This window comes from Tiliqua scincoides, chromosome 9 (genome assembly GCF_035046505.1).
Source record: "Tiliqua scincoides isolate rTilSci1 chromosome 9, rTilSci1.hap2, whole genome shotgun sequence".
NCBI lineage: Eukaryota > Metazoa > Chordata > Lepidosauria > Squamata > Scincidae > Tiliqua > Tiliqua scincoides.
In genome coordinates, this window is record NC_089829.1 from 26593530 (window position 1) to 26606348 (window position 12819).

The following is a 12819-nucleotide window of genomic DNA, read 5'->3' on the forward strand; positions in this document are numbered from 1 at the left end:
AACTTCTGCGAGGGACGGGAACCTTATCTGTCAACTTGAATGAAAACCTCTCACAGACCCTGGGAACAAGGATAGGTTTGTAAAGCCAGCATAGTTTCTCACTGGGAAGAGGTCTCAGGAGACAGAATCCAAAGGACAGATATCCCAGACAAGGTAGCTAATGGTAGGGTCAAGAGGAGGTGACACACTGAGGCATGGAAATGCAAAGAAAGGGTAGTGAAGGAGAAGGAAGCTTGGTGAACAGGATACGAAAAAGAGTCAAGGCACTGAGGTCTTCTGAAAAGAAACGGAAGAAAATTCACTGTGCTAAGCTTTAAGGGGAGCTATATGCTAGTTGAGGGAACAGTGGCAGAATTCTAATAAGCCAGAACTGAACGGCCATATCTGATAGGCAAAGAGTGCCCCCCCCCCCCGGAAGACAGGTTCCTGTTATCAAAAACAAGTTATAGATTCTCAGAAGCCATTGACTGAACTCACCAATGATGCAGAATGAAACCAGGGTAAGTTGCTTCCCCAGTTTATCCATGCTCTTCTGCAGAGGGGTCTTGGGGGTCTTGACACATTAATCCAAAAAGAAGGGAAAGGAAAAAATCTATTAATACAGAGTCAAAATTTAATGCTGCATTTATTGCACATATAGTGGATAGGAGCTAGAATCTGCAAGGAGAATATTTGCCCCTGTGGTTCACAAGTCATAATGCTTTGATAATTGAGTTGCAATGATATTGAGTTTCATTGTGTGACCCTAAGATCTGGCATTATGAGAGGAGAAAGAAAATCCTCTCCTGCCACTTTCTTCAGACCTCTCCTTACCTCTTCTTCTTGCATCATTTTGAACACTTCCCCAAACTGTGAATTTTCACCTGTTCCAATGACGATGCCCTGAACAAGGAGAAGAGGATGGAAGATGATGTAAAAATTCCTCCTTCAGTTATGGTTGTTTCCTAAATGTGCACACATTTTTTATGCATTAAAATGGGAGGGAACAACAATTACACTACAATCATAATTACCCACACAATTCCACAAGGATTGCACTCTGTAAGTAAACCTTTCTGGGGTTCAAAGTAAACCATTTGGGGGCCGTAAGAGCAATGGGTAAGGACAAGGGTCATCTACCTTCAGTGGAGTCCACCCTCTGTGTGCCTCAGCATTTCATTTATTTTTAAAATTTATTTCTGGCTGAAAGGTGCCTGAGGTGAACCAACAATATATAAATAAACAATGCAATAAAAATTTGAATCCATAAACCAGATTCAAATGAAGCGCATGAGTCACTAAAGTGAGCATGCCTCATCCTTGGAAATAAGAAATCACTCATGCAGAGGCACACAGGAAGCCTCTCTTTCTGGAGGTTAACTGGAGTCACTCTAAATTGGGCCTGAGTGAATGATCCAGAAATGTGGCAGAATTGTCCAGCTCTAGCAGAAGCTTTTGAGAAGGAGACCAGACCAGGTCCCTGCATCACACAGACACTCTGGACAATTGCTCCACAGGCAGGTACATTCTACTCCCAGAAAACTGGGATTGTTGCATTAAGTTATGGCCTATTCATGACTGGGAATCTGGAAGGTGTAACAGGCAGCTGAAAGGAGATAGTGACACTACATGTTTCAGGACCTTGGGTAGTTCCACATGAGTAGCAAGGTCCAGAGACGGATTAAGGCTTAGACTACCCCCCTCCCCCAGCTCTGCTTCCCTGCTTGGAGAGTAGAGAAGCCCTTAAAGAGACAACTCTCTGGCCTCCTCAAACCCTCCTTCTCCACTCTATCAAGCTCCTCCTGACTTGTTCTTAGTACTGGTGTGCCTGCACAGGAGAGCACATGGTTCCAGTTGAAGAAGATGACAGTTCTTTAGGGAGCTCAGTGGGTGCTCCTATGGCAGGGTTTCATGGACAACCATTCCAGGCTCCATGGTGGGTTACAAAACTAGGTTCAGTATTGGTTGTTTCAAACTGTCTGGCCCCACATAATGGGGCTCAGACTCTGAACCACAACTCAGTGTGTGTGTGGGATGGGGAGAACTTTATGACACTGTTAGATTACAACAGACTGAAGCACCTCAATCCCACAAGTCAGTTTCATCTCTGTAGCGGTTCCTAGTGCAGAGACAGGCTTAATAAACCCTTTGCTAATAGACTCTCAATGAATGGTGGAAAGATGTCCTTCAGAACTCACCTTTCCCTTGCCATATCTCACCAGGGTTCCCATGAAAGCAACATTACTCATTGTGGTCATGTCTCCAGCTTCTGCTAAGATGCCATCATTCTTACTGCAGGGTTCAGCTTCTCCTGTGAAACTGGACTCGTCCACCAAGAAGTCTGTAACCTAACAAACACTTAGGTGAGGGGGCAAAGAATAGCATGAGCTCCACACATCTAAGAGGGCTGGAGACTTGTGTTTCTGAAAGTGGAATTTCCTGTATTGTATGACAAGCTGCTTTTCAAACTAAGATGTCTGGAAGAAGGTCTACCATTTAAATAGGGGGAAATTAACCCTCACTGGGTGCTCAAGCTCTTGATGGTGCCTAAGGCATTCCTCCAGATCCCAGATAGATAAGAAATCTTTATGGCTTCCAGGAAGAAGAAGAAGGTGAGTTGCATGATGCCTGAAATTGCTCAACAGAAATATGGAGATGCTGAGTAGATGCCAAGACACTGCATGCAAAATTTTTAAATAGCTTCCATGGATGTTCCAGTTGTCTTAATTCACAGTCATCTGAATCCTAATGTAGCAACTGGTCCCAGGGACTGGTTTGAAACTTTCAGAAACTAAGGGGGGTCTATGTCTGGCCAGTGCCTGGATGGGTGATTGCTTGAGAACCCCACAATACCACTTTAACTTCCATGAAGGAAGAAGAGTGGGGAAAATGGATGGCACTTTGGAGGCAAAGTGCAATCATGGCCCAGGAGTTAAATCCCCCCAAATTTCAGGAGAGTGGTCTAAGGAGGCAAAAGATGAGGAAACTGGAGAAAGGAATCACTGTCAGGGAGGGTTTCCCCATCAGAGATTCCCCTGAGAGGGGAAGCCTAGGAGTTGGTGGTGCCTTCGCTTGCATGACCCAAGGAAGCAGCCCTGCCCTCCTACTCAGAAACCTTGGCATTGAAGAAGTGCACTGCCTTGTTACCACATCACTTCTAGGGGCAGCAGAAATATGGCATTACTCCTTTAAGCACCAATGGTTTCCTTAGAGGGAATGGAGTTAGAACCAGTTGGTCTTCTTAAACTCTCAGTTAACTTCAGATCATTGCTACCTTGCTCCAGTTGGGTTGCCCCATATCCATGCCCTGAATCCTTCCTGAACATGCCCAGCTCAACAGTGAGCTGTCTATGGTCCTGCTTTTTTACCCAGATTCCTGCCACATTTTTAGTAGGCCACAGGCCTGATTACGACAGTTGGGTGGCAAATGTTCCATTCCAAACATTCCTGGATGAAATGAATTCTCTACCCATTCCCATATCTTATGCAGAACATTCGAACTCTACTCTCTGGCCTTGGGAAGTTCTCATCAGTTCTCCATCTAGATTCTGAAAATTGCACCAGGTCGCACCCACAAGCCACTGATTGCACCTTCAGAACAAAAAATGAGATTCTACACTGTGAAATGTGCACTAGTTACCCAACTGCACATGCATACCCAAACCTGGTTCGTCATCCATCCATTACCTCTATGAGCCTTATGTCCGCAGGAACCCTGTCACCGGTGGAAAGGTATACAATGTCTCCTGGCACGAGCTCTCGAGCAAGAAGGTGTTGCATTTTTCCCTCCCTCAGGCTGCAGTTTCATAGAGACAAATAAGTAGATGATATCAGCTAAGTAGAGTCATCGAAGGGGATGGGATGAAACTTTGTAGTGGTATCTAAATGCCTAAGGGCCCAATCCGATCCAATTTTCCAGTACTAGTGTAGCAGCAATGCAGCCTGAGGTAAGGGAACAAATGTTCCCATAGCTTGAGGAGGCCTCTGTGACTGTCTCCCCACCACAGGATGCAGCGCATGCCCCATTGGCATGGCTGCACTGGCACTGCAAAATTGGTTAGGATTGAACCCTCAGCCACCCCTTCCATTCCCACCCTTTCTACATCAAGAGAGAATGAAAGAAGGGCCCTTAGATACCCTCCTTGTAAGTTTGGGCTACACAGGAATGGGACTGTTCAGTGCGGACCTCATGAGAGATCTGAGATTAGCTAATGTAGATGTAATTATTGTCAGCAAATAGCAAAGTAAAAATCCCCCAGTGCTGAAAAAGTGAATTTTCCATGCCCCACTTCAAAAATGATGGCAGAAAGAACATGAAAGCACATGACAGATATTTGAGGATATTTCTGCATCCTCTGCATCCTCTCTTAATTGTACAAAAAAGAAAGAAAAGATGGTTTTAAAACCCTGAGATGAACACCCCAAAAACATAAGTAGTGAAGGTGAAAATTGTGCGAAGATCTTATGAAAACCTATTTCTTAGAAGGCTTGGAGAAGAAAGGAACCCCAAAGCAATAATAATATGAAAGTTAACATAAGAACAAGAAGAGCCCCACTGGATCAGATGGCCAAAGATCCATATAGTTGACTACCAGATGCCTCAGGGAGCACTGTGACCTTCATCCTGTTTCCACTCTCTTGCACCTGGTATTCTGAGACAGCCTACTTCTAAAACCAGGAGCTTGGACATACCCATCACAGCTTATAACCTGTGATGGAAGCTTCTTCCATAAATCTGTCGAATCTCTTTTTAAAGACATCTAGGCTAGGTGCAATCACTACATCCTGTGTCAAGAAGTTCCACAGATTAATTACAAGCTGGGTAAAGAAATTCTTTTCTTTTTCTTTTGTCTTTTGTCAAAATTCATCCAAAATCCCAGCACATAGCATTAAAATGAAGGCAGGCACCTGTAATATTAAGAGATGCAAAATCTGACAAGCATTGGGGATAATGTGCTCAGATCTTAAACCACATATTAATTTTGGAACAGGTGGAAAGTTCTGGGTGTTGGTTTTCTTTCTAAAGCACTTTTCCCTGGAGAGCTCTTATGTAGTGGCAATTTGAACTCACATGCTTGGCCAAAAGTCAGTTTCTGTGCCTATCCAGCTGCCTCAAGCCCTTGGAAGCTGTTAAAGTTATGTTCAGCTATTTGAAACACAGATCCACCCAGAAGCCTTCCTTCCTCCACAAGGTGTGCCTGCAGGACGTGGAAGGAATACGGAAAAGCCGGGGATCAAAGCCTTCCCTGACCTTGAAAGGCAAACAAGCCCGCCCAATTGGACATAATCATTATAATCACAAAAGGTACCAGGTGTTTGCATTGGCCCCATAAGAGCAGATTTTGTTCTGATAGCTAGGAAGGAAACAGGAGTTAATCTGGGAGAATCGATGGCATAAACATACACTTCAGTTGGGTCAGTGGGATTAAAAAGGCGGCCTGGGGCCAGGAGGCAAACACAGGTTATGTTTATCATTTCTAAAGATAGATGGTTGACATAAGAAGGAGGACGTTACATTTAGTGGTTTGCTTGCAGATTGCTCCCCTACTGGTCTTTGGGAAGGAAGTCTTGTCTGGCTCACACACTTGGAAACCTGCTTTTCACTGCAACTGACTATTGGTCTGTGCAGCCCAGTGCTGCCAGCTCTGGACTGCAGCAGTTCTCCAGATATCAGGAACTGCCTGGGCTAGAATTAGCAGCTGCACAAATGAGAGTCTCTGGATTGGTAACTTCCCCCTCCCCCCAGGTTTGTAATTGAGTTCTGGTGGTCAGGAAGGTCTACAAAAGATTCCTGTTTGTGCTGAGCAATGAGGTGTTGTGATTCTTCTATGGCTCCTGGCTTACCCCTGACCTGGCTTGTTGCCTGGATTGTCTTCTCGTCCTGACCATGGACTGTGTACCATAGGCAGGATTGCTGCCCAGGGCCCATCCCTGACTTCAGGGTCTCAGGCAGAGGCCTTTCCAGCCTTGTGACCCAAGATCCTGGAGATGTCAGAGACCAAACTTGGGGCCTCCTATATGCTCAACCACTATGCTATAGGCCCCACCCTTTGTGAATAGGAAGCTCCCTTCTCCCTTTTCTTCACCAGCAATCAGAATAACCTCACCACTACCACACACACTCAATGAAAAGTTGATGCTGTCTACAGGGCTGCATGGGAGGACTCTGCAAGCAACCTCACATCTCTGAAATGGACCACTGAGTTTCATCCACATAGCTAGGAATGGCTTTTACCCACCAATTGTCATCTTGGGACTGGAAACTCTGGGTTCAGTGGAAGAACACTGCTTTGCATGCAGAAGTTTCCAGGATCCATCTCTACAAGGAATGTGTGCAGCAGGGTCTTGGAAAGGTCTCTGAGACCTTGGCAAGCCCCTGTTGGTCAGAGTGGGACAATATGGAGCTGGATGGGTCAATGGTCTGACTCATATCAAGGCAGCTTTGTAAGTCATCAAGGAGGGGCCACAGCTCTTGATGGTGGTGCAACCAGGGTTGGTGTCACCCAGTTCGGTAATTCATGGTGTCATCTCCGTGGACCTCCTCCCAGACCACCATGGTTAGAAGAGTCTCCAAAGTCCAGGTTTACTGGGATTCTCAAGCAGGAACTCAGGTCCATCCACCCAGGTGAGTGAATGAAGGAAACTTGGTTGACAGAGAGACCAAGTCCATCAGGTGGGTAGACCTAGGCTCTGCCTTGAGAAGTCTGACAGACCTGGGCTCTGAAGACAGGTAGACCTGGGCTTGTGAAGGAAAAGTCCAACAGGGTGGCTAGGTCTGCCAGCCATGTAGACCTGAGCTCTGGAGCTTTTGGTGTCATCCTCCACTGATGGTGTTACTCAGAGTGGTATGCACCCCCTGCACTCCCCTAGTGACACCATTGGCTTTTGACATAGGACAGATAAGGTGATTGAGTGCTTTAGCTCCTTACCAGTTACATTCTGGGGGAACTAATTTGTTGAGTTCTTCCAGAGATTTTTCAGACCGATGTTCCTAAGAGGAAAGAAGTGTGATGTCAGTTCACATTTGACTGGTACAGTAGGGTTGTTCACCCATTGAACTCTCTCTGGATTCATCTGTATACATCCATAACTAACAATTATCATTAGCCTATACTTGGGTATACGTGTTCACACGATCCATTTGATGTACGTAGCTACAATACGTGTACAGTGTATATAGTCTACATTTCATTGTGAACTTTTAGTTGAAAAGCGGTATATAAATACTGTTAATAATAATAATTAATTAATAATTGACTAGCAAAAATCAACCCAGGTACAGTCATTCACACAGAAATGAGTATCTGGCTACAGAATTCTATCCTTGAATCCCACATAATGTGTGAACTGCCCTAGGATAACCTGCAACGCAAGAGTCAGCAAGAAATAATGGACATACCTGGATAAAGGCCACAGTTACTACAATGATCACGGCCTAAAAAAATGGGGAGAGAAAATGTGAAGGGAGATAAACATCCTGTAAAGTGTAAATTGAGCTTTTCTGAGTGTTTGGGCTGGAGCCAGATTTTATAAGTGACATGCAGCTGCCACTGAACACAGACCCATATCTCCTCTTCCACTCTCACCCAGTAATGTCTAATACATCATCTTCTTCTTCTTCATTTTACTGCTAATATTATTTCAATATTTTTAATGCTCTCTCTCTCTCTCTCTCTCAGAGCGTTCAAGACCACTTAGAACCTGACGTGGTATGCCAAAATGCCACCCCCTCCACTGCTCTTGCTCCTCCCATTCACTGAGTTTGAAAATAAAGAGAGGAATGGCACAGGTAGTGTGGAGAAGAGAATGTTGGGCTAGAGTGGCCATTTTCAACTCTTTTTTGAATTACGGCACACTGACCTCTATGGTCTTCTCTATGATCTTCTCCTCTTGTGATGTCTCTTCCAGGAGACTCTTCTGGGTACTGCGGCTCTGTTTCTGGGGCAACCATCTGTAGTAATACATTGTCTGTTCCTCTTCCTCTGCTGGCTATTTAGACAATGTGTTACTATTGACAGTTGACCTAGAAACAGAGACACAGGGCCCAGAAAATTTTTTTTCAGTAATTTTCAACTGTTGTGCTCTGAACTCCATGGTAACCTTTGGACCTTTCGCACATACAGGTTGAAAATCACTGAGCTGGAGTGTAGCCCACCACTCTCCTCTCTTCCACATTTCTCTTCCTTTTCTGATCCAGGAAGCAGGAGGAGGATGACTGGAGGGGGTGGGTATCCCCAGTCAATCTGGTGCTGAATGCAACTACTTTAGTTGATGTTTCAGTCCTGGGCCAGTTTATAATTTGGTTGTGACTTCTTGTTGGATTGACCCTTCCAAAATAGACATTTGCACATTTGTACTATACGATGGCATTAACACAGTGCCCAGGTTGTCATTCTGCATCTCTGTTTTTAGGGCAACTGTCCCGGCAGAAGAAGGGGGGCAGACCATTTGTTACTACAGACAGTTGCCCTAGAAACAGAGACCCAGGACCCGCAAAAGCCTCCTGTAAGTTGGAAGTGTCAACACAAGAGGTGAAAACCATAGAAAAGATCGTAGAGGTCAGTTTGCCTTAAGAAGAAAAAGTGTTGAAAAGTGTGGCTTTAAGGCATGAAAACAGGCCTTGTGGAAACACAATGCCTCTTTTTGTGACCTTTGTGTCCTTATCTGCTATGGAGGACTCCCCCTCCAAACTCAGTCCTTAGCCCTAAAAAGTTTGTCAAGGACTCCAAAGTAACTCACCATCGTGATGCTCACAGCATCTTCGTATTCCTTAGTAACAACACTTACGAAAGCCGAGGCCAGCAGCAAGAGGATAAGTGGGTTCTTGAACTAAAATAATGTTGAAAAAGAGTTTTGATTTAGGGTGCTTGCATGTTAGAGGAAGGGATGCACATTCATCTTTGGAAGAAACATGGCTCTTTAATTTCTTGTTCAGATACTTATACTAGGTGTGCATGTTTGCTTGAGATCCAACCATTGCTCCTTGCCCCAAACTTGGAAGAGTGAGCTAGCAAGCAAGAGCAGCAACAAAAAAATACCCTCTTCGGTATTCTTCACCTGGTCTAGATATTTCTTCCACACTGGTTCTATATTATCTGCGACAAATTCATTCCACCCGTGCTTGACTCTGCGATGCAGCACCGAGAATTCGGGAAGCCCCTTTTGTAAATCAACCTGGGGAATGGAAAGGGAGACAGAGATCAGCGGAGAGTTATCCTGACAAATTGTATCATGGGCTGGAAAGGTCATTTTCGCAAACAAGCAGAACTCGACCACAACACGTGTGTCATGCTTGACCCAGTTTGAGAACTAGCCTAATTTTTCATGGGATAATTGACATGTTGTGGTGTTTGGTCGTTTTTCCTCTCTGTGATATCATAGAGCCAAGAGAGGCAGTTGGAAAGAATGAAGTAGCAGTTTAATTTCCCAATTTGATAAAAGGGGGAGGTACAAGTAATCCACCCAGTGGCAGAGTTCTCATTTCCCCAGACACATAATTAAAATATCTTTCTTATTGCATAGAAAGGAATATGTTTGAAATATAAAAACAATTCCTCTTCTCTGCCTTTCTTACTTTTTTATGTTACTTTGCTCTCCATTGTAATGCCTCCAAGGCTGCAATCCTATCCTCAATTACCAGGAAGTAAGCCCCATTGATGACAATGGAGCTTACTTCTGTAGATATGGATAGGATTGTTTTGCTGACACAATCTAACCCAAGCAGTTAAACGTGTTTGCAAACATTCCCTGACATCATATAAGTTCTTACAATAGCAGAATGTAAGATTGTAAGATTCTTACAATAGCGAATGTAAGATTATTTCAGGTAAATGAAGTAAAAAAAAAGTTGACGGTTCTTTGTACCCCTTTTTCTGGGTTTCTGCACATTTCTTTTGAGATGGTTTTGAGGCTCCTACCTGTAACATTTTTGCCAGGTCATCCACATGGCATTTGCAAGCCTCTTTGGGGGGGAGAGCCATTACTTCTTTCTCATGCTCAATTGCTTTCAGCTCAGTTTCTTCTTCAGCCTACACAATGCAAAGGAAAGCCCACTTTTATTGAATTTATATAATACTTATAAAGTTTCTAGTCACCTTTTGTTTTGAAAACTAAATGGAACTTCCATGTTCAGATGTGCTGTATCTCTCAATGCAAGACCCAACACTTGAAAAGATGCACCTTGGCCCAGTTACCTGGAGTAAAATATGCCCCTTATCAGGCGCTGGACCATAAAACAGTAGAGAGGGCTATTGCTTTCATGTCCCACTTATGAATTTCCCAGAGACAACTGGTTGATGATGATAAAACAGGATACTGGATGAGATGAACTTTTGGTCCCATCCAGCAGGGACTCTTTTTAAGTTCTTATTAAGGAGATAGTAATCGAGTTAGAGGCACATACAGTAAATCAGGGCTCTAACATAGTTGTAGATTTGCAGCGACTGTGCTAAAATGTGCCACCGTCCTACGATTTATTTGGAGATAAAGGAAGTGCAGATGAAGAAATGAGGCTTCACAGAGAAGACACAAAAATGTCTTAAACCAACTGGAAGGGGAAGAGAAGAAGAATGAGGACAAGGATGATAAATATACTTTTGAAGGATCGCTCTGGGTGTCATAGCAGAGAGCTTTCTAGCCAAAAAAACCTATAACATCCTTGAGAAGCAGACAGCTTTGCAGCAGCAAAAGTTGGGGGGGGGGGGTTTATTGGAGGAGAAAAATTCAACATTAGAGCTGTCTAAGCTTCCCTCCCCTGGATTTGTTTCCCCAGAGGATTCCCTTTTGCTTTTCTTCAGGCGATTTCAGAGCATAAGTTTATAATCATGAAATAAAGGCACCCCCCGGGAAGGCTATAAATTGCTTGCAGCAAAAGGACAAAACAAAATGTTTTAATCCTGGAGTTCCAGCCAGATCTCGACTGCAAGATGTCTTTGCACAGCCCCAGCTAGTAATTGTGGTTGAAATTGCATTGCTGCTGTCAGGTGAGCTCTATTAATGTATTTCAGACAGCTGCAAAGGAGAATATTGAACCTTTCATGATCTTTTTCTTCCTGTGGATTGCTTAAGGATTGTATTAGGAGTGAGTGCTGGACACAGAAGTTCTTCACAAGCCTTGTCACAGAATTCCACACTGAAGAGGAGGGGAGGCTGTGGAGAATTTGGCTTTGATGCCAATAGCATGAAAGGGAGGTAAGAACCTGGTTGCTCTGAGACCTGGTTTATATGACCAGCAGAACCAAGAGGTACAATTGGAACAGGACCGAACCACCTCACAGAAGGTTACGTATTTAAGCGCTCTCCTGCAAAAATGCCCCGCTTGTAAAAAAACTAGCCCATCTGGGAGAATAAGAGTCTTTTACCAGACAAGCTAATTGGTTAAATATCCCACTTTCTGCCCAGGTCAACCAAAGCCGATCACACATAGTGCAATGATAAAAATCCATTAAAATGACTAGCAAGAGACAGAAACTGTACAAGAAGCAGAATAGGAAATATATCAACCTTAAATTGAGCTAAAAACTTTAAAACATAAGAACATAAGAGAACATAAGAACAGCCCTGCTGGATCAGGCCATAGGCCCATCTAGTCCCGCTTCCTGTATCTTACAGTGGCCCACCAAATTTACCTATGCTGGGGCTGGATCTGGCACAGGAAGTGCACTTCCTTGTACCAGCCTCCCTGACACCTGCAGTAGAGTGAACATGCTTTACACCTGGCACAAGGTGTGCTGGCTTAAAAGTGCAATTTAGGATTGCACTCCAAATCTCATGCTGTTCAGGGCTTTGAAGACAGAGCTAGTACTGTACTTTGAATTGGGTGCAGAAGCATATTGACAGCCAATGGAGCTGACCTAGAATGTGAGGAATATGTCCCCAAGTCCAAAGTGGTGCAGCCCAGGAAAGACTTGAACATTTAATTTGCTGGTGGTGCAAATTGGCAGCTCCACAAGGCAGGCTGCACAAGACACAAAAGACCAATGGTTTAAACATCTGGTTTTTAGTTAGTCAAAATTAAAGTTCATCTGTTGTTGTGCAAGGGGGGGGGGCGTTTAATCATCTCCCTCAATGCTATTTTCCCAGTTTAAGTTGCTTATCACACAGGAGTCCTTACCACTGCAAATGCATTCCTCTACCATGATCACTGGAAGCATACAGTCGGCCCTTGGCGTCAATGAGCTGCCACAGGGTTCTATCCCATCCCCCATGCTTTTAAACATCTACATGAAACTGCTAGGGGAGATCATCCAAGGGGTTTGGAGTGGGGTGCCACCAATATGCGGATGACACCCAACTCTGTCTCTCTTTGACATTCCATTCCAAGGAAGCTATGGAAGCCCTGTGGAAGCTGTGGAGCCCTTACAGATGCTGAAACTTCCTGATAACCAAATCCACAGGTCAGGTCACATCTGGAGGTGTTCTGAAGCCTGGAATTGTCAGAATGGCCCTTCCAATTTTGGGAAAAACTGGAAGTGCTTTTCCATCACCTCCAGGAGGCTTTCTGAAGCCCACAGAGGTGACACATGGCCTCCCTGGGCCTCAGAAAGCCTCCAGACACAACTAGAAGATGCTTCTGGTCACATCTGGGAGGTCAGGTGGAGCCTTCCAGCACAGGTTCAGAATCTGAACCTGCAGGTGAAAAGGCCCCACCTGCAATCACAACTGTGTTTCCACATCAGTAGGTGTCTGAAGGGAAATGCTTGAGACACATGAAATTGCGCATGTAATAGAGCGGATTGAGGAATGTTCTTTTCCTTCTCACACGACACCAGAACTAGGGGACATCCACTAAAATTGAGCATCAGGAGAGTTAGAACAGACAAAAGGAAGTGTTTCTTTACT

The 12819-nt window shown here is 44.4% G+C and overlaps 1 protein-coding gene across 1 annotated transcript in view; it reads right to left on the bottom strand.

The window, feature by feature from the left end:
• The window catches only part of ATP2C2 (ATPase secretory pathway Ca2+ transporting 2), a 43047-nt gene that overhangs the window by 26987 nt on the left and 3241 nt on the right, over positions 1-12819 (bottom strand). The window contains exons 2-10 of the mRNA XM_066637954.1: positions 9897-10007; positions 9037-9153; positions 8719-8808; positions 7379-7414; positions 6909-6970; positions 3667-3775; positions 2178-2327; positions 814-882; positions 478-553 (exon numbers count right to left, since the gene is read on the bottom strand). Of these exons, the coding sequence (XP_066494051.1) occupies positions 478-553; positions 814-882; positions 2178-2327; positions 3667-3775; positions 6909-6970; positions 7379-7414; positions 8719-8808; positions 9037-9153; positions 9897-10007 (820 nt within the window). The remainder of the gene's footprint in view (positions 1-477; positions 554-813; positions 883-2177; positions 2328-3666; positions 3776-6908; positions 6971-7378; positions 7415-8718; positions 8809-9036; positions 9154-9896; positions 10008-12819) is intronic.